Source organism: Ascidiella aspersa, chromosome 4 (assembly GCF_963924565.1).
Source record: "Ascidiella aspersa chromosome 4, kaAscAspe10.2, whole genome shotgun sequence".
Classification (NCBI taxonomy): domain Eukaryota; kingdom Metazoa; phylum Chordata; class Ascidiacea; order Phlebobranchia; family Ascidiidae; genus Ascidiella; species Ascidiella aspersa.
This window is the reverse complement of record NC_139450.1, coordinates 15,795,212-15,820,954: the sequence shown is the minus strand read 5'-3', so window position 1 is coordinate 15,820,954 and position 25,743 is coordinate 15,795,212. Positions and strand designations below refer to the sequence as shown.

Here is a 25,743-nt window from a genome sequence, read left to right as displayed (position 1 = left end):
TGCTCGACTCAACTACATGAGGTATATTAGGTGGAACACACAAAAATACCTATAAAGCAACAATATCCAAAGGAGAATTATCTATAATACCATAGCATCAATTTTCGATCAACGACATAGCAATGACAAATACGCAGTACTAATAAGGACAGATGCGCACCATTTCATCGGAATAGGGCCTAAATGGACGAAAAACGCCTGAAACTGTAGGAAGAGGGTATATGAGACGATCGGCCGTTATGGGGTCGACGTTTGGGCGCTCTAGTTTTAATGGTTCTTTGGAGCCGCCGCTGGCCGCTACTCGGCACCGGATTGTCTGCGGTCAGGGGTGAATAATATGTTGAGTTAGAATATTATGTGGAGTTATGGTTTAGGCTTCATATTATTTATCAGGGGATTTAGTGATTAAGTTTGGGGTTCGGTGAAAGTTGTATAGGCCTTTTTCTGGCCATTTTGGTCCGACGGGTTAAGGTCTTAATTCGATAGACGTTGTTATGATTATTAGGTATGAGTCCTATTTTGGTCCTATTCCGAACTGTGTTTTATGTCGATGTTAATGTCGTTCTAATTTCGGTTCAACTGCTTAATAAAGAATATGACGTGACAATGAAAAATTAAGTTACTTTGAACTATACAGAATGTTTGATTGACTGGTTTGTAATTCTACTTAAAACTAAAGTGATCTTATTTACTCTAGCGCAGCTAAACTTTTCAAACAACATTTTAAACTGTAAATGATGCTTTTGGTTTCAAAAATTATGGTTTTAGGTCCCATTATAGGTTTAATTCCAACAACGCAACCTTAAAAACCCTTCCATAATGCCATTGCGCAGTTGGGCCAGGAATACTATAATGAAACGTTTCACCATTTTAGGCAAAATAACAGCAGAATTTAACTGCTGGGCGAAAAATTTTATTGAAGAGAACTAAAACTCTACTAGTGAGCTTGTGATGTGGGCTCGCATAAACAATTAGGTAATGAGAAATATGTACAACGAAGAATTTGTGTTCACATTTTTTACCATCCATATGCTTTTTTTAGCTTTCCGATTTGAAGAACTTTTATATTTTACAATGTCAACGGGTGGTCAACATTTCTGAGCTTTTATCTGTTTATTGCGTTTAATGTCACGCTGGGTGACCAAAAACTTGTATTACATAACTGCGGAAATTGAACACAAAAGTGACGCTAGGTGGCGCCTTATCTTCGGTACAATGTGCCTATAGGCCACCGATCGAGGACAACCTCGCTATATCTTGCGATCTTTACCTCAATTTTGCGTGTTTAAATAAAATGTAGCCTTAAACGAAGCCATTTAAGGATGTGACTTAAGTACCATCACATTATGTAGCCTATGTTGTTGTACACAGGTGTTGAACGAGGTAACTTTACGACTGCAGCTCTTTTTCGGTCACTGGAAACACAAATAATCGTTGTATATATTTTTTTTAAAAGTTGTTTGTTATTGTTCTTTTATTCTAATGGCCAGTAGGCTTACTTTCTCCTGCGAATGTAATGATATGTTTGTTAAATTTGAAGGACGAAAGCCTCGTATGTAGCATTGGTAAATTAAACGGGCAATTTATACATCGCAGAGCGCTGCAATTACACCAGGGATTAAACTACAATGATTGACTTACCGGAACGATGACAAATTCCTTACCGAAACTCATGCAAGTTGCAGAGATGACGTCTAAAAGTCACGTCATAAAGGGCTTCTAAAACTTTTTAGCCCGAGCGCCTAAAACAATATTTGGTTTTGGGGTCGATACAAAAACTTAAGAGTTAACTGCGTAAAGTCAGTAGACTTAAAAAACCGACTGTTTTCGGTCCGGCAAACGTGAATCTGAAATGAGAGTTCAAATACTTTCAATTGAAAGGCACCAAATAGTTTGTTTCTTCTGAACTGTCCAAAGGGTCTATGGACCCCAGTTTAAGAACCCCTGTCATAAAGCACGAAACATTAAAAATCGCGATAAAAATTCATTTTGCCGGAAACGCCAGACGATCAGTGAGCCTTTTGATCAGTAGGCCATTGTTTTTAATAAAAACAAATTCAGTTAACGAAATATATTTAGCATTTTGATAGGGGCTGTTTTGTCGGACCTGACTCGATCACCGCTTTACATTCGTCCAATCGTTTATTCCAGTGAACTTTTTATTAAATAATTTTGCGAAACACCGAATGAAAGTTTATAATATTTTACCAGAACTGTAACAAAACTTTAACCGTTTTTTTTACAAAAATTAAACCGAACCAGCAGTTTAGGCGTCACTCGAGAACAAAACTAGTCGCATTTTTACTCCGGCATGGTGTATAAAAATCCAATAAGTTAAGTTATAATAGCAATATTGTACTTGACACGGATAACAAAACTTTATATGCCAATTTTATTTTCGTTTTCACTTCAGTTTTTACTGTATTTTGTTTGCCATCAACTTATCATTGTATAATGAAGTGCACTAGATTCTGGAACTGGACTGTATAACGACTGGATAAAGTACAATGTTACTTACTTTTAGCATGATACTTGAAAGGGTAAATATAAGGCGATAAAGTTGCCCATAAGAGATGAACTATACTGCATACACACTTTGATAGTATGCAAACTGTAAATTGAAAAAAAATGGTGATAAAGAGAACAACAATAGCCCGAAAGATGACCGCCTCTTTTCTGATTTTAGTTTACTTCAGTAAAAGATATTATTATCGAACCTGAACCAATTTAAACACCGGTTTTGAAATAATTTTAAATTCCTCCGAACCGCAAAGGGAACTGAGCCAGTTACTGATAAAAAAAAAACCGAAGCGGAAAAGTTTAACGATTCGACACCTTGCTTCTAGGTTTGCCCACAAAAAACAAACAACAAACAAAATTACGGGATATAGGCCAGACTTGGACAACTAGATAATTCTAGTTTTCTAATTCAATGAATTAGAGCAAAATGCAGGCTAATTCTAATTCTAATCTAATTTGTAAATTGCTTGTGCGCTCTAATTCTAGTTCTAATCTAATTCGGATTTTACCAAAAAATGCTACTTTATCCAACGGCATTTTTAATCTCTTAGTCAAAAAAAAAATTTGAATTCCAACTCTTTGTTTGGAACGTAATTTTCACAGTCTGAAAAGCATATGCTATGCTAAAAGGCATCAAAATTAGCACACACATATTTCCATTCACTTTCCTATTAGAATAATTTGCGATTTACTGAAACTTATTGTGAATATTCAAATGTAATTCTAGTCCTAATTCTAGTTCAAATTCGTTTTTTTTAGAATTCGGTAATTCTAATTCTAATCTAATTTGATAAAACCCAAAATAATCTAATTCTAATTCTAATCTAATTGAAAAAAAAATGAAATGCTCTAATTTTAATTCTAATCTAATTTTAAAAAGCTAAAATAAATCTAGTTGTCCAAGTCTGATATAGGCTACCCGTACTCAGATTCATTCCTTTTGAATGCGCCTAAATTTTTGAAAAAAAAATCGCTTAAACTCTTTCTACGCAATATTGTTATAGTACAACATATTTAATAAATCTGGCTTGTCAAATGTATGTGCTGTGCAAGTGAGGAAGAAACTGGTTGTTACTAATTTTTGCCTCCGTGTAAAAAAGGGGCTCTTGGTCTTCGACTGGTTGGTTACCCCTGGTCTGCTCAATAAGGACGGTTCTCGGGCAACTCTGTGGACGAAGCAACGATAAGGTCTACATCAGTGGTTCTTAACACGAATAATTTAATCTTTTAGGAAGTTTTTGCGGTAATAGGAATAAAAAAGGAGTCTTTACGACACTATATAACATTTATTTAAAATCAAAAGCGAACTATTTATGGACACACTTGCCATTTTTCAGTTTAAAATGCGTTTTTAGCTTTAATTTGTTATATAATTTTAACAACAATTTCTCTTTTTCCTGCATGGATCCATTTAATTGGTTCGGTTGGCTGAAAAGGACAGTTTAAAAACATCTCGTCATCCATATTGTTATCGCTAATTAGATTAACAAATTTATTTACCTGTTTTTAAATGTTGCGGTGAAAATCAAATCGATTTATCAGATGTTTGGTTTATTTAAAAAAAACAAGAATTCACTTAATTTCCGATGTAAACCTAGCAGGTTTTCGTGTTTTTTATGAATCTTAAATTAACTTTTAAATTTTTCAACTTAGCTTTATTAACGTAACACTGCTAAACTCTTTAAAGAACTGACTTTAAAATATCTTATCAAAGGATAAATTTATTAATGTCGTCGTAATGAGGAAGATTGCAAAATTCGGTAACGTAAAAAACATCGAAACCCTCAAAATATTTAGACAGAGTTATACCTCTAGACTAGAATCAGATGGGCATAACATTTAGAAGTGCGCATACCAAGTAAATCCACCAAAAAAATGGTAATTCACCAAAAAAATGCAACTAGTCGTATTGAAACCTATAAATGAGGTGTACGTTATAGACAAACTTTTTGGTTTATCAATGTCTTTCCTTTTCTATTTTACTAAACAAACTAATACATCTGTATTTTAGACGTAAATAAAAATATGATCGATTGTTAGATGTACCAATCCTTCATTTAGTGAACAAGAAATAGTTCAATAGATATTTTCAAGCACTAATTTTTATCAACTTAAACTTGTAAGAGAGGGATTTATTATTAAAGTTTTTGCACAATTGTGTAAAAATATATGTTAATATATACATAATTGGCCCGACAAATTCTAACTTCTGCAATTCTGCCAAAAACTGCAAAACCAATCTACTTTAGGATAACTAATACCATCCAGTTTGTTTGTTTAATACGTGATGGTTCACAAACACGAACATTTTGATAGGGAAGGTTGTATAAAAGATAACTTTTGTGTTTTAACGGCCATATTAATAAGCCCAGTGCCCAAAGCGCAGTAGTCTAACGGTGAGCAATCAATTAGTTAATATATACATAATTATCCCGATAAATTTTAACTCACGCAATTCTGCCAGAAACTACTAAACCAATCGACTTTAGGAAAACTAATACCATCCAGTTTGTTTGTTTAATACGTGATGGTTCACAAACACGAACATTTTGATAGGGAAGGTTGTATAATAGATAACTTTTGTGTTTTAACGGCCATATTAATAAGCCCAGTGCCCAAAGCGCAGTAGTCTAACGGTGAGCAATCAATTAGTTAAAATATACATAATTGGCCCGATAAATTTTAACTCCCGCAATTCTGCCAGAAACTACTAAACCAATCGACTTTAGGAAAACTAATAACATCCAGTTTGTTTGTCCAATACGTGATGGTTCACAAACACGAACATTTTGATAGGGAAGGTTGTATAATAGATAACTTTTGTGTTTTAACGGCCATATTAATAAGCCCAGTGCCCAAAGCGCAGTAGTCTCACGGTAAACAATCAATTAGAGATTAAGGGCATCGTTTTTTGTCAAATCGTACTGTGTTAACTAGAAAGAACCACGCAATATACAATTACATAAATAAATATCACCTTGTTTCTTTCTCACTGACACATAGCTTTACTTCTCTATATTTAGTGTACATATCAAAATAGTTAGTGGGCTATCAAAATCGTAAATGAATAACTAGCACGGGGAATGTAATCAAGATGTTTTTAATGCGGTCACGCTACGCTTTTTTCCTAATCATTTTACAAGAGGATCTGAGACGAGGCCTACAAAGTTATATGACGTTAGCAAATCGGACCTTTTTGCACTTCCCCAAAACACACAAATCAAACAAGACAACAGTTAAGAGCTACATGCAACTAGCGAAGTTGGTCAACCTGTACGAGTCCTAAAAAACAGTACTTGAAAAAAATTTCTATTTGGACTTACTTTAACACGAATTAAATTGGCGATTGTCGCTAGATTATCCAGATGGGCCGAACCCATTGTTTATCCCACGTTTTGTAAGAACGGCTGTCTCGTCGCGATCGAAACTGCACACGCAGCTTTTGAATCGCCAGCAGTCACAATACAGCGCTGCGCGGCACTTATAATAAACGGTTTCGGGAGACGAGGTTCGTCCCACGGCAAAACGAGAAATGATTATAATTTGTAATCTGCGTGCTCTCGCTCGCCGAGTCGACGTCGGCCCCGATCTCGCGCTGCCATAAAACGCCTCGCTCAATTCGAAATGATAAAGCCAGCTTCGGTTGGGAACTATAAACGAGAAAAAAGGCAGAACTGTTAAAGAAACAGCGGCTTGTGACGCGCCGTCGGTTCTCACGAAAAAAGGCGAGCTGAACTGGATAGTGGTGCGGCACTGCTTGGAAACTTCTCAAAAGGAAAGGTTCAGTCTTGGCGGAGAACGATACGTTTAATAGGAAGATTTAATATGTTAACAAGTTACGATAAAAATTTAAATGAAGTAACAGCAACGAATATAATTTAAAAGACTTAAAAGACAAGAAGGAGCAAACGTTTAACTAAATGGCTTTGTATAAACACACTCTGCACTTTTAAAAGTTGAAGCTGGGTATTCAAACGCGTAAAATATTATTAGACAGATTTTGTGACATCTTTCTCAACGAACTACTGTAACTAGAATACAATTCAGTTTGTTAATGCTGAATTACAGTTCTGTATGGTGCCACCGGCAAGTCTATCGTGGTGTTGCGCAAGTTCTGCCTGATTTGCGCGTGCGATTTTAGGCCAAAATCAGTTATGTTGTCGAAACCCTCGCGTCGCGTCGAGTTTACAAGCTTTTTTTCGTTGATCCTCCTGAAGTCGTTCAATCTTTTTGTGTTAGCCACATTTTTATGGTAGTATATTTATTCTTTTTACGAATATTTGTTAGAATAAAACATAATTATGTTTGATTTATTTAAATGTGGGACTGAAACGATCCTTGTGCGTTGAACATTATACTTTAATTGTTATACATGTAAGGAAAATGTAGAAACAACTTATTTTGACGTATGTTGATGGCTGTATTACTTTTTAGCCAGAAAAGTGTTTCTTACCACAGCAAGAGTTGAAGCCGGCCACTGAGTTTATGAAACGTTACAAAATACTTCCAGGGGTTTAACTATTTTATCCAGAAAAATATTCTAAAGCCTATTACTCTTTTCTGGTTGTTATGAAAAAACGACAACGCAGAAAAGTTGAGATTATACGTTAGTTAGGTGCTGGAGCTGCAAGTTACTTGTTTCCGCGTTATTTGGTCTGTGCCGTGATACGCAAAAAGACTAACCTATTACGTGACTCATTTGACTGGCTTGTATATGGGATTGCGCGTTAGTTCGCTTTAAATATCAGCAGCGCATTGGCTTGAAAATATGGCAGCAAACATAGGTTGTAAATACGGTATCCAAACTATTTTTTCAGTCGACTATTGGCAAATCCTTAAACTAGTGAACGAAAGGCATTTGCACCAACTGGGTACTACGTAATAAGAGTTAGAATACTTTGCAAACTGGTTATTTTTGTTCCTGTTACTCTGACAATTCGAATTAATCACTTTTGCATATTATTAAACTTTTTGTCAAGCTAAATATTCTTTTGTTTTAAGTTTTCAAATAAAAATATAATCCGTAATTCAGAATTTTGGTGGATAACACTGTGATGTGAATATAGCGTACCAGTTTATCTCTGCTAAACATGACATCGGAACCTTCCAGTATTTCATCGCCACTTCAGGTTTCGTCGTCGGTTAATGGCCGCCGCTCACCGGGCGAGAAGTTATCGGAGCAAGCTGAGAAACCCGAGACAGAGAAAGGTTGCGACGAGGCAACATCTGGTGATGATTGGAGTGATGAATTTGGAAAACTTGTTATCGTAGAAAATCTTGGAAATGATACTAACGAGCTTGACAAGACGGGTAAGGAATCAAAGTCTTCAGGTGACACCACTCCAGTAAGAAATAATAATAACAATAACAGCATCAGTTCGTCTCCAAGTAAACACAGCAATCACCATGACAAAGCTGCTAAAGGAACTCAGTCAACCGCGAAGGCTACTATATCGCGTGTACAGAGCCCAAACTCTGGTAAAAATGGTAAATCTAAATCTAAAAAGTCAAGCAAATCGTCTTCAGGAAAGCAGCATTCACCACATTCGTCACAATCACGCTCTTCGTCGCCTTTTTTGAACGTTGACCCAAGTGTAGCGTCTGGTAGTGCCAAAATAAACCATATGAATGCTGATAGCAAAACCTCAACTGCTGGTTCATTTGTGTCGTCATCACCATCACCAGATGACATCACTGGAAAGAAAAACAAATTAAAATCCAGTCGCAGTCACCACCGGAAACACGGCAGCAATAAGCAGCATAGTGGCGATAAGGTTCATTCTGGTCGAGCAGAAGAGAAGGCTAAATCAAAACCGAAGCAAACAGCGTGTAGCATGTTAGCAAACAGTAGCAGTGCATCTGCCTTTCCACAGTCGCCAAGTGGCCATCACTACTTGCCACCGCATGTCAACAATTCTTCGTCGACTTTGGCGGTGCCAAATAAGCACGTAACGGTGGCGCGTCGAAGTGCCTCACCAAGCCTATCGAACCTTTCAGCCGTACAAAACCAGTCGCTGAAACAACAGCAATTGGACGCAGCAGCACCGCAAGGCAGGCAGCCGACGAGAACTGCAATCATGCCAGGCAGCACGCTCGGCGCCAAGGCGGCTCTGCAGGCGAGCGTAGATAAGGAATCGACTAACTTTGAGCAGGGCAATAATCACGGTCAACAGCAACACGGCCGCAAAAAGCATCGGAAAGGTCAGGCGGTTGGTAGTGGTAGTCAGGGCACTGCTTCTTCAGACTTCAACGACCAGCACATGAGAACGTTTGGTTCTAGCCAAAGTCAAGGAAAACGAGAGCGTAGCAGTTGTTTAACTGTCGCCCAATCGGCCAGCATGGATGGCTCTGGATCGAAGAAGATTAAACTTGACACGGTTAGAGCAATATTTTAATTCTTTATTTTATGTTGTTATGCATGGTAGATTTTAATATTATATTTCTACACGCTAACAATGCCTTAAGTCAGTGTGAACGAAGTCGGTAATACGTTTTAAATTAACTTACATACAAGTTTTTGTTCAGAATAGCACGTAGCTTAATCTCTTTTTAAAAATTACCAAATTATCTAATTTTTGAATGTAAGTGGTTTATCGTTGTACATTTTTTTGCAATTCAAACAATTTCGGAACATTGCACAGCTTTGATATCTCGCGCTTTTCCAGGCAGCAGTTAGTGCTGTGTGTGTGAACCAAAAGCGGCAGACAGACGTACGCGCGGCGGCCGTACGCGCAACTGGTAGTGCGTTTCGGTGCGTTGTCTGCTCACGCGAACACTCGTGCGCACGTGTGAGGCACACACATGCGCGACACAACCGCCGTACGGCAGCTTCAGCTTTTGACGAGTGACGGCGGCTAATCGATTTTCTAAGCGCCGAAGAGAGATAAGTTGCCCCGTGCTTAAAACTTGAGCAATAATAGTGCAGCACTTGAACAGCAGTTCAGCTGCTCGTCGTCTCTATCACGTGTCAAACGCGCCGAGGCTGTATAATCTCTAAACACCACGCCGATCCCGTTGTTGCATATTTGTTGCCTGCTGATTTTAGGTTATGCTTGGTTTGAGTTAGAGCGCCCATGAAACATGAATGTTCATTTGTCGTTTTCGAGGAAATTGTGAATTTAGTGTAAACACTAGTTATAACATTTCTAACCTTGTTTCTGCTAATACAGAACCTCTATTTGTTTTTTGATTTTTGTTAAAACTAATTGTAGCGCCTAAAGGTGCGGTAGAATGCACAAAAGCCACTTATACCTACGAAGAAAAATATGCTAAATCACTTTATAAAATTACTTTTTTGTTAGTTGATTGCCCAGTACTATTTAATTGACTGCCTGATGTTTTCCAGACCAAAATATTCTTGGTCAGAGGTTTAGCTTAGCGCAAACAGCTTGGTCGGCACACTTTGATGTTGTGACTCGGGCTGGATACGAAGCGCCGTGTCAGAACACACTCTCCGCGCACTTTGTTGGATTATACTTGCTCGCTGTTTACTGACGGATCCGCGGTGGTTTAAGCGCTACGTCTTGCTTCGGCTTAGAAGCCTATAGCGACGAGGCAAACAAGACTGTAGCTGCTGTACACTTCTTGGCCTATATTGTCTTTCTGGTTAACGTGTTACGTCCGTACAATATATTGTTAGTTTGTCATCATTTTGTACATTAAAACCCAATTGTTTTGAGGCCAGTGAAGCAATATTTTTGCAATGTTTTTTACCATCCCCAGCATCGTGACTGAAAACTTTCAATACGCCCACTCGTCCAAGCTGCGTGTACGTGTATTGTTTTACACGTCGACACTACAAGTTAACTAGCAAATGCGATGTTTTAAACTGTTCTCGTGGTGCTCTTACATAAGGGCGAGTCCGAGCAGATCGACGCGTTATTTTACTGAAAGCATAGTCAACAGTGGCCACAGCAGCGTCACAGTCTGCTTGACTTAGATTATATCAAGATTTCTCGGTGTCTTTTATATGGTGACTGCATAGGGAGCCTGAAGCGCGCTCTCCTGTTTTGTTTCTTTCTTTGAGCGCTCTTGTTTGTCCCCTTCGCTTCACGAAACGCTGCTAATCCATTAACGCCGCCGGCCGCCCACCACTCGTTGCGCCCATAAATCGGGAAGCGCGGTCGAATCGCCGAGTTGCTTTCTGTGTGCCTTCTCAAGCAGACTGCGTAACGCGCTTTCTCGCTTTCCTACCAGACTGACTGCTTTTGGGCAAACACGTTTCAATCTTGATCGCAATACAGGCGTCATTAACTAACTAAATAAACACCGTGTTTTATAGTCGGCAACTTAAATACAAAACTTAGACGAGAATTATCACGTTAATATCTCCGAACAATTCTGGCGTGAATTTACGCGTATGTTGTACAACAACCCATTCGCACCATTTTTTTTAAATGTTAAGGTTTGATTTAATAAAAAGTGAAGTAAAAATAACATTTGTGTATTAAATTCGAATCTGTGCAGTTAAGAATTATCGGAATAAGTAGGCTAATGTGTAAATTGAAGTGTTATTAGCCTCTCTTGCAGTGCTGTATTCAATTCTAACAAGGCGTTTTTACATGTTGTTTATGAACAATCTCATGGTATTAGCTTCTACATATACATTTGCGTTCGCACAATTTTTCACAAACGGTAATAGTCGAGCACGAAGCTAAGATCCATAAATCTTTTAAATCGACGACTAACAACTATTAGCTGTCGACTAATCCAACTCCTAGGCTAACAGTAGACGCTGTAGTGCCATTGATAACGGCCCGCCCTTAGCTCACCTATTCGCTTCTCCAGACGCCGGCTTTCGGCGTTTCAATTGCCGCCAATCCATCACGGTCGCTTGTCGTGACTTTTGTGGTTTACCGGAACGCTCTCGTGTTTACCAAGTGATATTACGCCCAAGGAAGCTGTTTGAAATATGTGCGAAAATGTTAAAAATGTGCGTAATGTTAAAAAATAATTCATGATTTGTTGCTTTTGAATATGGTAATTTGGAACTGCTTTGTAATATTGATATTCTTGCGACAAAAGGTTTCTTGCACATTATAAAGCAAGGACGTGTTAACCTTTTAACCAACCAGAAAATAATTTATAACTGACAATATCCTGTAATATAAGGTAAATTTCGTAATACTATTGTATTTCCAATTAATAGTGTGTATTTAAGTGGCATATACATGCGTATTTGGAATACAAATAGTTTTTATTCGAAATAACAGAATTTAAGCGGCACACTTGGATTGTTTTTTTGTTTTTTTTTGCACCCAGTAACACTGCTGTGCCACCACGCAGTTAAGAATCACTGGTCTAAAAACACTTACCCGTACTTGACGGTGTACAGCAGTGCGCGTAACAAAATGTGCGTGAACTGCGCAAATGGCCTGAACAACTTTCTCACCGCGGCGCTCTAGGCTGCACAGATGCGACGCAACAATAGTAGTTTTGTGGAAACAATAAACCGACCGCTGTCGCCGCCGCCGAATTACTTGCTTTGTCCCCGCGACCCGTTCTTTTCCTCCTTCCCTCCCGCCGCCAGCCATTCTTCGATCTGAAACAAGATTAGCCCGCTCGGTCGCGGCAGCACCCACTCTCCCGTCGTTAATCACTGCGATGGTAGACTCGTGACCGACCACCGAATCCATTTATTGAACGGACGTGCCGCTCTCTGCATGCTCGGTTTGGGCGTGTCGCTTGGATTGGCTGTGTTGTTCAAAGGGATTACCCAATTACGATGGAAACTGTGGCTAATCCTTGCGAATCACTCTCATGAACTTCTTGGAATAAAATGACGCTTTTTAAAGTTGGATCTCGTGTTTCGAGAAGTAGTTCAAACATTACATGACATGTTATTGCGTTATGCCTCTACTTTTAGGAAACAAACAATTTGTGTTTCGCACCTGAAAGAAACGACGTTGGTTTGAATGGCTTTTAACTTCTGGCGCTTCTTTACAATTGGGTTTAATGATGCTTGCCAATTGTTGTTTGTCTTGCAGCGATTCCAACCGTGCGTATGTAGTGGGAAGAGATTAACGTCCGATCGGCACCTATGCGCGCCCTGCCCGAGCGAGCGGGCTGCTCTTGTCTTATCGTTTGCCTCAATCGCGCGTCGAGTGCCTAGAAAAACACTCTAAAACACTCGCTCGCGAGACTGCGGCTGGCGTTTTCGGGAGGCAGTCGACCGATTGAGGCCGGAAATAGCGCACTGCCAAGCCACCTTTCGCGGCTCGTATTTGGCTGGCTTCGTCGATCGCGACCAATGTCGGTTCCCTCCCCTGCAAAGAGCGATTTTTTGCGTTTTTTAAGCACGTGACCTTTTGGTTTTCACCGCTGCACTGCCATATTTTCATTCAAATTCTGACGACAAGGCATTTCTTGGCCTGGTTTAACACAAATCTTTTCCGTCGCCACTTTTTTCCACGCATAATCAAACCAAATAATCGTGTTGTTTCATACGAAAAGGTATGAAACGAAACATTCTACCAATTGTGCTAACGATGCCTTTATTGGTTTAAATGCGTTTATGATCTCCCCAAATATATTTCAAGAATGTGCTAACTATGCATCTATTAAGTTATAGACGACCTCGCAGTCACTTTACTCCTAGTTTGCAATTAAGTTGTCGTTGGCAGTGTGCTGCCATCGTTTTAAGTTCGTTCGCTATATTTTATCAACCTTTTATTCCGTCCATTCACCGCGCTCGAGTTTTTCGAGTGCTAGCCATTGTAAAGAGGCCTCTCGGCCAAGCAGTTGCCCACGCCTTTTTTGATGTCCGCAGACCGTTAAATTGTCTTCGTCTCCGCGATCGGGACCAGTTTGCTTTCCGCTTCGCTGGCCATTACGCTTTGTTCACACGCCCGGTCGAATAAAAGAGGGTTGTGCGCCATCGTGCCTGCTAAGCGAGCGTCGCCCTCTCGGAATGCCCGCCGAACCAAAGGAACGTCGACGGGCATTGTGAAGAACGCGGTTCGCCCCGGTCGATGGCATAATCCGCGCACCGTGACGAAACAATCGCTGCCCTCGGGCCTCGTTGTTTGTCTTTCGCGTCCAACATTTTAGGCGCTCTACGATGAGTCCCTGGTCGGTCGCGTTGCTGTGCCGAAGCGCCTCCAGCGTGGTTCGAATGTGTGATTAACCAGCTGTACAATATCCGTCTGAACTACCAGTGTTCTCTGTACAGTTTCATACAACTCATCAAAACATATCGCACACAATTGTATTTGAAGTTGTAAAATAGCCACGCCATGTGCGGCCTTAAACGAGTTTTAAAATGCCTCGGTATAAATATTTTAACCACTTTGTAGCGATTAAATCTCGTTGAAATAGCGTGTCGTCGATAAGGTAAAGCGATTACAATCGCAAAGCTTACCTTTAAACCACACGAATTTAGTCATCTGCCACACGCATCTGGTTTTACAGTCATCTCTCTGGTTAATATTTAAAGTATTGAAAGCTGTTTTGTTATGTTGAATAATAATTTGGTTATAGACTTACAACAGTGGAGTAGATTAAATGGAATAGGGTATGTGTCGTTCCTCGTTAGTATTAAATAACAATGAACACCTTTTAAGGAGATCGTAAAACTTGTACAACACAGCTTTTAATGCCAAGTACGACATTGTGGTTTGTGGGCGGCTATACTTAAAAAACAATTCGTGTCCATATAACCCTTTCGCTCTAAGCTGGCTTTGAAGCCTCGCAAAGCTTCATCGAGCCAAAATACAGTACCGCGGTTCTCCAGTCAAGTGCTTTCCGACGCGCAGCTCATTCAAGCAGCGATATTCGACACCAGCCTTGTGCCCTCCCAGCACCTCGTGGGCCAGCAGCAGCGCCCTTTTTCTTTGACGTTTTCTTGTTCAAACAACGCCTCACGTATTGTGTCGAAACAATTGGCACAACCGCCGTCTTACGGCTAGTTTGAGCAATCAACATCCCGCCATTCTGTTTTTTTGGAGGGATTGTATTTTTTCAAGTCAGTTAAATTTGTAAAACAGTCATCTTTGCACTGCAAACATATTAATACTTTTGTAAAAAAATCGTTAGCATCGACTTTAGCATCCTGTTTGCAATCGCTTTAAAAAATGGTGAACTTCTTTCAAAAACATGCGTTCGTCACAAAACATGTTCGTAAGGCCCTAAACTCCACAATCTGTCTTAAGAGTGTTCTTTGTCAAACTCTACGCCTCAATGAGGTGGTATAAGTGCTCCATACCTTGCAGTCATCTAATTGGAGGCTGACTGACAAAGTTGGCTTTGTGCTATAATTTGCCGAGCGTCAATGGGCAGGAATGCGTGTATAATCCGGTTGATAATACTTTGAAAACACGTTCGCCCGTGGTGCAAAAGCGCACAACTACCGAACGAACGCCATCAATTGAAAGTGTTCGCGGGGAAATGATTAACGTGGCCCCGTGGAACGGATCCTAATTGGCGTAACACGGCCGGGGCTAGTCACGCGAAACGCGCAGATGTCAAGCCACCGCGACGACGACGTGTTTACGGATTCTCTTGGGCGGCGAAACGGGGCCGGGGCTTCTCGTGTCATGTGTGCGCCGCCTTTTCCCTCTTGGCTCATCTCCAGTCGTTGCCTTTGTGAGGAAAGGCCTCATTGGCGCTGCCGTGCCGCTATTGGCGTCCGCTCCTGTCAGGCGATTTTTACCGCTTTGTTTACTAAACTGTAACTTACCGTCGCCCGACCGCGGGCAAAGTTGTCAGGCCTCTACATTTTTTTTCTCCGTACCTTGTCATGCTGCGTAAAGTTAACTTGATAGGTAACTAGGTAAAGTACAAAAATGCCTTTATGTATGGCTTTATTGTTATGCTATGCAAACATTGTTTGTAATTGACAGTATTTATTTGTCTCTGTTGGATTTACACATTTTTGCGCTGAAATCAACGTCCAGACTAGTTTCGAATCTATTGCGTCTCTGCGAATTAGTTGTTGTGTGGCTGACATGCTCTAATTCGTCTTCCCGAGCTCGTTGTCCGTTGCAAGCAAGCCCGGCACTCTCATTTCGTTTCGATCGACCGATCGATCGTTGACTTTGTCCGCCCGCCGCCAGCAGCTCCAACCCTCGAAGCGCTTGATCTTACTCGTACCTCGTCGCATTATCACGCGTCGGCACTTGCGGCGAAGTGTGCGCGTGATTACCGCGCTACGACTCCCGCACACCGAAATTGGCTCGCTATTCGATCCTGCTGAGCGCCGCCTGCCGAGTGCGGCCAACACCCAGTCGTTCGTCTGCCACTTAAGATCGCATGCGCTGATAGGCTCGCGCCATTGCCCGCGATAGGGGCGCCTACACATTACACATTGCCCAGTAATTACCTTGCTCGCCACACACACTTGCACTATATTGAATTGATATAACCATTATAAAAAAATACAATAGAGTACTTCTGTTTAATTAGTTACCAGTATATATCGCTAGGAAAGGATTTATAGTTGAGTTACTAATAGGTCATTAAAGTTTCTTTACGCCAACCACATTATTTTTAAAGGAATCGAAGAAAAATTCTTCCGGCAACAAAGACTCAACATCGTCCAACAAAACAACCTCGTCCGGGTCACGTATCAGCCCGGAAGTGAACGAAGCCCGCTTTCTCAAGACACCGGGATCTAGCTCGTACAATAAGCCGGAACACATTCCTCCAAGTACCGCCAACCCGCCAGTCTTTGCCCCTTCTAGTCTTTTCGCTGGCGCGATGCCGCGTTACACCACGTCCGGGTCCCTTGCGCAATCCAGTGCTGGTCAAACACCGTCGGTGTGGACGAAACCAACGATTACTACGTCATCGACGGTGACGTCATCGCGGAGTGTCGGCACGTTAACCAGCACCGCGGACATTGGAGTGAATACAGAGGCAGACGCGCTGGGTCCTTGCGAACCCGGCACCAACGTGCACCTGGACGGAATCGTTTGGCACGAAACCGACACAGGTACGTTTCACTCGTAAATCGTTCTCGTACTAATCTATAATCGTTTTACAACTAATCAGACAGGGATTTTAAGTGGCCCTTCCAAGAGCGGTTGTACGAGCGTGCTGTGAATTTACTTGCCCAAGGGTCTTGAAATATTCATTGGCAACACCCGCCGTCGCCGTTTCATGGGCATTTTCTGAAAACGGCCGCCGTGTAACGTTTCCAGCCAGGCTGCTGTCTGCAGCGCTCGCTTGCGCGAGGAGTAGTAGCTGGCGCGTTGCTCTCGCTAGCAATTGTTCGTCGCACGAACGGCCGCGGAAGAACGCTCGCTGTTTACACTAGGCTGGTTGTGAAATTGTGCCCTCGTTAAAATGGTTGACAGTTGCGGGGGCAAAATTTATTTTTTGTGCGACGTGCGCTGGGTCGATGGAAATCACGCTGACCGTGAATTCGAAACAGATAAGTGTAGCACAAAGAGGTTTCCTAATTAAAACTCAATAAATATTCGATATGTTCCCGGCACATGTCCAACCTTGCCTTAGTCAACTGTTTGATTTGAACACTAATAAATTATATAGTCTGGTATAATTAATTGTCTTTACATGTGTTTGAATATATTATTCTCGGTGGTAAAATGCCCTACTTGTCCGTCCACCTCATGAACCACACGTTTGCGAATGTTGACACACCTAACCCCCAGTGCTTACGCTTTTAGCGGAAAAATGTGTCCCAGTATTCACGGCGCAAAGCTACATCATGAACTGTAGCGTCGGTCGATTTCGGTCGCCATAACTGTCGTGAGCAACGTTTTACAGCGCGATGTTAAATTTGATGTCGACGCAGCCCAACAACTGTCAAATGTACTCGGCCGCGTTTCTCGTTACCAGTGGCATATTGTTAGTTCTATTGTGATTTACTTGGTATAGTAGAACCAAAAAGATTGTTTTTTTTGCGTATTTGTTTTTACAAACCTATAAATTACAAACCTAATGGTATGTAGTATTTCTTTATATGTCCTTCGAATGTATAAAATTATGTTTGTCGCCACTAAATAGTATATGCACTGTAGATATCTACTTGACCCATGGTAGATATTGAGTTACTTGACTCTAGGTGATTTTTGGTGTACGTTTCAAAACCACGCATTTTGCGATTATCAATACTAACTTCTATAGTTCTGTTTAAATTTATTTTATTTTTGTGCATGTCAGTGCTTTGTTATTGGCGTAAATACCAGTTCTACACCTGGTAGGTTTTATTGGACGTGTTTTTTTGAGAAGTCGTTGTCTGCGTTATGCTTAAAGCCTCTTACAGCTAAAGCTGCCTTTCATTATTCACTCTCCTCACTTTAGGCGTGCTTGTGGTGAACGTCACTTGGCGAAACCGGACCTACATGGGCACCCTTCTCGACGCAACCAAGCATGACTGGGCGCCACCCAGGTATTTTGAAGTCTTGGCGCGTAAAGCTAGTTTGACGCAAAAGCGTTACCTTCCAAACCCTATAAGATAGCTACTCGTTAACACTTATTACTTTTGATTTGTGTTACTAAAAGGCTTTGTGAAAGCATTACTTAAAACAAGTTTAATAAAAGAAAAAAAAAAAAAAAAAAAACACAATCCAACGTAGTATAAACTTTAAACGGCATTACTCATACGCTAAAAGCCATCCGCCTGAAACCATATTGATATAACTAATTAAAGACCATAGCAGGACACTTTGATAACGTCCGGCACCCCATTTAAATGCAAATAGTTGTCATGGTCGCCTCGATTCCTTTGATAGCCTTTTTAGGTAATTACGGGCGATGGTCGCTTGATCAAGTAGGTGTTGAGCTAGCTGAACTCCCACACATGTTATTAGCCGGTGTAAGTGGCCGTTGTATCCTAATAGTGGTATAATTGCGACCTGTATGGTCGGCGCTTTTCACTTAATTCGTTGTTGCTCTTTACCGCCACCAGGTCACGGACACTTTAATTCGTTTTTTTAGGTTCTCGGAGTGTGATGTCGACATGGAGTTACGTGGTAAAAACGGCCGAACAAAGCGGCTTAGAAACGGCGCCGGCGATTCGAACACCCGTAAAGGAAGGTCGCGCGGTGCCGTTAATGACGACATAAAGGGAAGCCCGTCAGCCGCCGCCAAGAAACGAGGCAACAAGGTTAGCAAACACCCTCTACATACCAATGGAGTATTGTCGATTACCTTTGACACCTGAACAAGGTTCGGTTGTGGAAATATTGCGCCATGGAAATGTCCGTTACTATGCAAACAAAATACGATAACAAATTTTCTTTTTTAATCCCTATTCACACGTTATAGTCCATAAACAACGTGTCTGACGCCTTCTATCTAACGTTAGGCTTTGTAGAACTGAGCGAAATAGTTGGTGTAAAGTGTAAACAATTTCATGCCTTAACTTGCATTTTTGAGTATTGGTATTTGCAAAAGGTGTACCTAGAATTTATTTTTACGAACATTTTTTTACTGTGCCGCAGTCTAAACAAGTTTGAGAAACACTGGTGCAAACTGTAGTCGCCACATACTACTTTCGTAAAACTTTGGGTATACTTTTTCCTCCTTTAAGAACTCGGAATCTGAGGCAGCCGAAGCTGACGGGTCGTCAACGCCAAAGTCTTCCAAGCGAGTGCGAGTGTCCAGCTCGAGAAATGGTGGAAACGCTGGCCAGCAAACTGATCAAAGCACCAACGGTTCGAATGGAGGCAGCAGCTCTTCTACTTGCTCGTCTCCCGTCTTTATCGAGTGCCCGCATCCCAACTGCTTCAAGAGATACAAGTACGTTTATTACGAGGCGATCTATGCTGGCGTATGGCAGCGGCATCGACCTTTTTTCTTTGAACTTTATTTTTCCTGTCACTTAAAATTTGTCGTTTTATTAATATATAAGCCTTAATATACTCATATTTTCACCTCCTACGCTATTAGATACAAGGCGAACATAATAAGGTTAAAACGAATACATCAAACATTGGGTAATTAGTAAAGTGCATCACGCTAACAAGCATAGTTAATACGTAATTCTCTTAGTGTGAATTAAAAAACAGTTTAACCGTGTAATATTTGTTAACCCCCTAGACACGCCAATGGTCTCAAATATCACCAAGCACACGCGCACCTTTCTAACGACGAGAGCGCTGCGAAAGATGACGTCGTTCCAGACGTCACGCCAGATGACGTTGAACAGCGAAACTCGGATTGGGAAACAGAAAGTCCACCAGAGGTCGCACCAGTGGCCCCCCAAACAGAAATAGTGGAAAGTCCCCCAGTGACATTGAATGCCGAAACAACGGCGCCTGTCAAGGAAATATTGCCTTCACAAAGCCCAGTTCATGTTTCAACCTCTGAAGAAATAACAAGCCGTTACCCTGCTAACCCGAAAATGCTACCGAGCAACACGAAAAAAACAGGTTGGTGGTAGCAGTAAACTGTGGGAAATCTATTCAAAGTATTATAGTTAAGAAATCTACTTAATTTCAATACAAATATTCGAAATTTAAGTTGTTTGATCCATCACATAAAAAATCATTACTATTTTAATAAAGCCATGGTTGTTCACGTTTAATCGCAAACCGGCCATTGCTGACAATCTACGTTAACTTGGTTTTGAATTTTTATATCTATCGGGCGAGTACCGACAATATCACTTGATCTTGTGTTTTTTTTTTCTTTCGATAATATCGGATTACCTAATTTGGAGTTGCTTCTCGGGCGGAGCCGTTTTTACAATTTTTGTTGTTTTACTCCCCAGAACCCCTCTCAGCGATGATCTACGAACGTCCTAGCGAGCCGACCGCCGCTGACAGCGAAAACGCACAAGCTGTGAAGAACCTCCTCCTACAGTTCGGCGACAGCGAGGACCAGCCTCTGCCTGGGCTCACGGCCCCATACAGCCAGGACTCGCCTGCTCCTACACTCTCACTGGGTTCTAGGTCGGACTACGTGGTACCAGATGCTACGCAAACCTTCAGGACGACCGAGTACCAGCAGAGTTTCAGCACGCAGCCTGTCGACGTAAAGCAGCAAAGCTTCTACCAAAAACTATCGCCCGTAAGCAAGCCAGAATCTATGCCCACCGCTACGACCGAGGTTCAGTCGCCTTACAAGGCTCCATTGGTAATCGAACCGCCACCGTCCGTTCTGCCTTCTAGCACCGAACAGTCTGCGTACGGAACTCCTGTCAGTGCCGCGATGCAAGTTAGCGAGCCTGCTCACACCACAGGAATGCAGTTCTCCTCGGGATGCCTTTCATCGAGCGAGTATTACACGTCCACGACAGTTACTACGCCCGTGCTGCATCCGAACGGCGTCAAAACTGCTAAAGGGAAAACGGTCCCAATTCCCGTCGGTCCCAATCTCAGCATTTTACCCACCGCTTCAGTAACCTCGCCGAACAATGCGGCTAAAAAATCAAAACCACGAAAGAAAAAACTTCCCGGAGAAAGCGGAGAGGTAAACTCACACATCAAGCTCGAGGGCAGTTCCGACGTTGGACCTCCAAACGTAAATCCCCCCGCTCACCCTTCGCACTCCGGGGCAGCTGCTGTTTTAAACGACATGGCAGTTTCTTATCAATCGTCACAGCGCCCTCTTCAGGCCACCCAGCGCACCCTACCCGCTGAGCCCGCGCCCTTCACTCATGTTCAAGGTCAAACAATCAAGAGCGAACCCCGATATTCGCAAAACTTTCCCACCCAGCCACATCCACCCCGGCGATACCAGGGTGTGGGTCCGCCCAACTTGGGTCCGCCGGGTCAAGTGTCGCACAACATCACTGTGGCTGGGACATTCCATCCTCACCCCGACCCCCACAAGCCCCAAACGGCCGTTTCCGCTCAGACTCAGGACCGGCTTCGAGCTTCGCGCAATCAATCTCCAACCAACACTTCAAGCAATCGCAATAACAACAACAAACTCGCCGGAAACCGACCTGCGGAATCAACCTCGAACAAACATCAACGGCCTAAATCCGATCCCGTCGAACCAGAGTGTAGGCAAAAGCCCAACGACGCCCACCAGGCTCCGAAAGAAGTTGCCCCGGTGTCAGTAGAAGCCCAGGCTATGACCAAGATCCAAGAAAGAGCGGCATCTACCATCGCAAACGAGTACAGATATCAAACATCCCACACTAAAGAAGCAGCGGGTCCACCTCGACATCATCAAGAGCCCGTTGGAGCCCGCGCTACTCCGCCAGCCGATATTCCCAGCTCATCGGATGAAATGCGACCGCGACTTCGGCCACCAAGCCCGGTTGCACGAAGCCGTGCTAAGGAAAGTGCACCTCCAACTCAACGGGAACTGAGTCCAGAAAGAATGGTGCTAAAAGCCCCGCTGGAAGCTCAATTTGCAGGAAATCCCCAAGCGGCCTTGTTTGCCCAGCAAATGCAGCATTTGTATGGTTACCCGCTTGGGCATTATGGTTTCCTCCCCGCTAGCTTTGATTCCGCAGCTGCCGGTTATCATCCACAGTTTTTGGCCGCCCTTCGCAACGCTGACCCAAACTTAAGGTAAGATCTCTAAAAACTTACTTGACATACGTAATACAATACGCGAAATGGTCGCATAACGGTGCGTTTGATTGTGGTTGAATTTAAATAAGCTAGAGTTAACCTTGTTCGCAGACAATACGAACAGATACTACAAGAAGCTGCCCAGAAACACCAAATAGCTCAACAACAGGCGCAACAACAACAGGCGCAACAACAACAGGTCCAACAACAAAAAGCACAACAACAACAACAGCAGCAGCAACAACAACAGCAGCAGCAGCAGCAGCAGCAACAACAGCAGCAGCAGCAACAACAGCAGCAGCAGCAACAGCAGCAGCAGCAGCAGCAGCAGCAGCAGCAGCAGCAGCAACAGCAGCAGCAGCAGCAGCACCAACAGCACCAACAGCACCAACAGCACCAACAGCACCAACAGCAACAGCACCAGCAGCAGCAGCAGCAGCAGCAGCAGCAGCAGCAGCAACAACAGCAGCAACAACAACAGCAGCAACAACAGCAGCAACAACAACAGCAGCAACAACAGCAGCAACAACAGCAGCAACAACAGCAGCAGCAGCAGCTGCAACAACAGCAGCAACAAATGCAACAACAACAGCAACAGCAACAACATTTGTTGTTGCAACAGCAGCAGCACCAGTCTTCAGAGCGACGATCGCGCAAGCTAGTCGACATGGGTGACAAAAACCCGTTGAAGATCGAGCCTAAACACCCGCCACTTTCTCCCGCCGAAAATATGCAGGAGAAGTCGGTTTTGCTAACCGCACCGTCTAGTTCCAAACGCCTTTCAACTGGCTCATTATCTCCCTTTCCCGGCCAGGTTAGCACAGTTTAAGTAAAGTTATGAACCACACTAGTCTATGAAAATACTCAAAAAACAATTACGCACTTTCCTGCATTGATAATAATATGTTATTGTTCTTGACTACATTGTTATATCGCACGAAAATCAGCATTTTTTTATATATCGTTTGAATTTACAGAAACTTTTCTAAAGTATTTATGTTATCAGCCGATTAAGCCCCAAGCAGTGATGCCCTCACCATCTCACCCGCGCTACAAATCGCCCCAACCGCCCTCAATCCACGCCCCCATGACAACACCCAATCCGGCCCGCCCACTTTCGGCTGTGACGACACCTGGCGGTCATCGGCACTCTCGTTCAGAGTCAGGCGAGCGTGTGAGGCGCCTAGAAGCGAAGGAAGAACCGAAGCCGATCACGCCGATGCGAAAACAGTCGACTCCCACACCACATAGGGATGAACGGAGCCCGGAAAAGGTAAAAGCACTCCTAGCCTTTCAGCGTAGTTGTTTATCTCGAATACGCGTGTTATCCAAGTGCTATGTTATGATTTTTCAGTAAGGCTTCTCAACTTTTGAACACACTACTGGAGCACCGGTACCCTTTCGTTTCATGCACGCGTTTCTAGACCGCCTGATTTAAGCCAAGTACTTAACTGGTCTCTTGCTCTCTGGTGCAGTGGTTCTCAAACCATTTTCGCCAAGATAGACCATTTTTCTTCCTGGAAATACTAAAAAACTTTATCTAATATATTACTCCCAATAGTCTGTCAAATCAGTACTTAATTAAATTATTATTATAAACTATGTTTATTTATTACAGATTTTATATTACCATCAATACCCTAAAAAGGGTGAGATATAGCTAATATAATTTATCATTCAATGAAATTTAAAGACGTTGTGCTTACCCCTTTGAAACTTCCTCATTTCTCTAGTCTAATGCTATATTATACCTGCCTTTTAATAAAATAGGGTCGAGATTCTACTTACGTAAAACATATGGTTTTATTATTTCAGCTGAAGGAATCGCAAGGTGGTGTTTATCGATCTTCTTCTGAAAGCCCGGGCCACCTTCCTTACTATCCAGCTGCCCATGCTGCACCCCCGACAGGCTCGCCCTTTCATCAATTGTACGACCCGACCAGACCTCCTTATCGTGGTGTTCCCTATCCGATACCAGGTAATTTTACATTTGTTTTTAAATTTGGTAACATACATTTGCTTTGCTTTCTATAAGTAAGAGACCACGTGTCACCAGGAAGACGTGCAATACAGGGCAGTTACATGCCATAATATCACCAATAACACTTGTTTTCGAACAGGTTATGTTTATCAACCACACGCTGGTGCTCCAATATTTCCCCCTCCAGCTGGTTGGCCAAGTGGACAACCCCCATCTCACGAGAAGCAATCGCCTCCTTTGAAGGACTTCAAAGACAGGGATCCAAACGCTCCGCGGTTGGTGGTTTTTCTTCTTTTCTTACTTCCATGATATCTCTGTTTGAATGCATAGTCTATCTATGGTTGTACATTTAAAATGATTTGCAAAGTAAAATATGTCGAAAAGTAAATCATTTTTAATTGCAGGTCGCCGAAAGACGACCGAGCCAGGCCCGATGTTTCGGAGCACCCAGTTCACTTCGCTCTGTCCAAAGAGAGGAGACCAGCACGCGAAGGTACGGGGTAAACAAAGAAGAATGTTGTTTTGCCGTGGTGTGTTTTTCATGTAAGCAAACTTTTACCTTTCAATTAAAATAGCTGTAATATTACTTCGTTATCATCCAGGCCCCCCGTCGAGGAAGGCGAGTCCCAGCCCGGACCCAAAACAACAGAAGCACGTCCCTGTGGTCGGAACCCAGCGTATTCCCTCGTCCACCGCGTCCGACCACCGACCCCCGTCTCCCCCAACTCAGCGCCACCTCCACACCCATCATCACATACATGAAGGGGTAGCCTACAACCAGTTCATCCCGCCCCAGCATCACTACTCTTATCCTGGTTTGTAGTTTTTAAGCTTGTCTTCTGAATTTTAGTGAAATGCAAATTATCATTTACTGCAAATAAGAAAAAAACAAGAAATATATTTTAACAAAACCAAAATAACTGCTGCCTTTAAACTACACTTTTCTGTTGATTTTAACAAAAATCCTATCTTACCCGAACTTCATATCTCAAAATCCATCAAGTAACATTTCCTCGAATTTCTATATAAAAGAAAAAAATATGTTTTTAAGGAATTCCACCGCCTGCTGCAGTAATTGCAGCTAATTCCGAAGCCGTTCCTAGTACCGTTTATCCTGCTTACAACCAGAAAAGGTAAAACATTGTGACAATGTTGAATCGTTTAGTGTAAAAACATTTTTTTCCATATTTTAAATTCTTCTTTTCGTGCAGGGAGTGAACTTTTAGTAGAACATGTAGCTGCTTCCGTTCTAGAGAAGTAATTTACCGTGCGATGGACACAGGGATTGTGATGATCAGCATATCACGTGATTCGTGGCATAACTAGGCATTGCCCGGAAATGACCCAAATACCGTTGTTTTATCGTGCCTGGACGAAAAGTTCACTTTTTGTAATAGCTGTGACTATATGATTTGACGCGGTCATAAATGTAATACTGCTTCGCGCAGGAAAATAGTTTTACGTGATTATTCTTGAAAGCGTTATGTACGGCGTCATTGTTTTTCTTTTGTTGATTTCCAACAGTTCAAAGTTATCTGTTGAAACGCCTTCTACGAAACAAACTTGTTAACCATACAAATACCACAGTTTGCAATGTTGGCAATCAGATTATTGATTTTTCTCATTTTGTAACTGGAAGAGCCGGTTTATCTTCTCTTTTTACGCAAGTGGTGTTTTCTTTCCGTTAAATCAATGTGTTTTGTCTTCGGGCGCCAATCTGAAGCCTGTTATATTAACAACCTTGCACTGTGCCATACAAAGCTTTGATGGTGAATCGTGGCAAAGAAATACATTTGAAATCTTCGA

At 42.2% G+C, this 25,743-nt stretch overlaps 1 protein-coding gene across 1 annotated transcript; it reads left to right on the top strand.

Moving 5' to 3' along the window:
- Positions 1–7,537: 7,537 nt before the first annotated feature.
- Positions 7,538–25,743, top strand: LOC146148179 (uncharacterized). Its single transcript, XM_083388023.1, has 16 exons — positions 7,538–8,897; positions 16,012–16,450; positions 17,785–17,872; positions 18,421–18,589; positions 19,016–19,224; positions 19,525–19,856; positions 20,198–21,953; positions 22,068–22,218; positions 22,447–22,770; positions 22,963–23,229; positions 23,772–23,934; positions 24,077–24,212; positions 24,342–24,430; positions 24,540–24,752; positions 24,989–25,070; positions 25,149–25,743. Exons 1-16 carry the CDS (start codon positions 7,611–7,613, stop codon positions 25,153–25,155), a joined length of 5,712 nt encoding a protein of 1,903 aa, XP_083244149.1. The 5' UTR covers positions 7,538–7,610; the 3' UTR covers positions 25,156–25,743.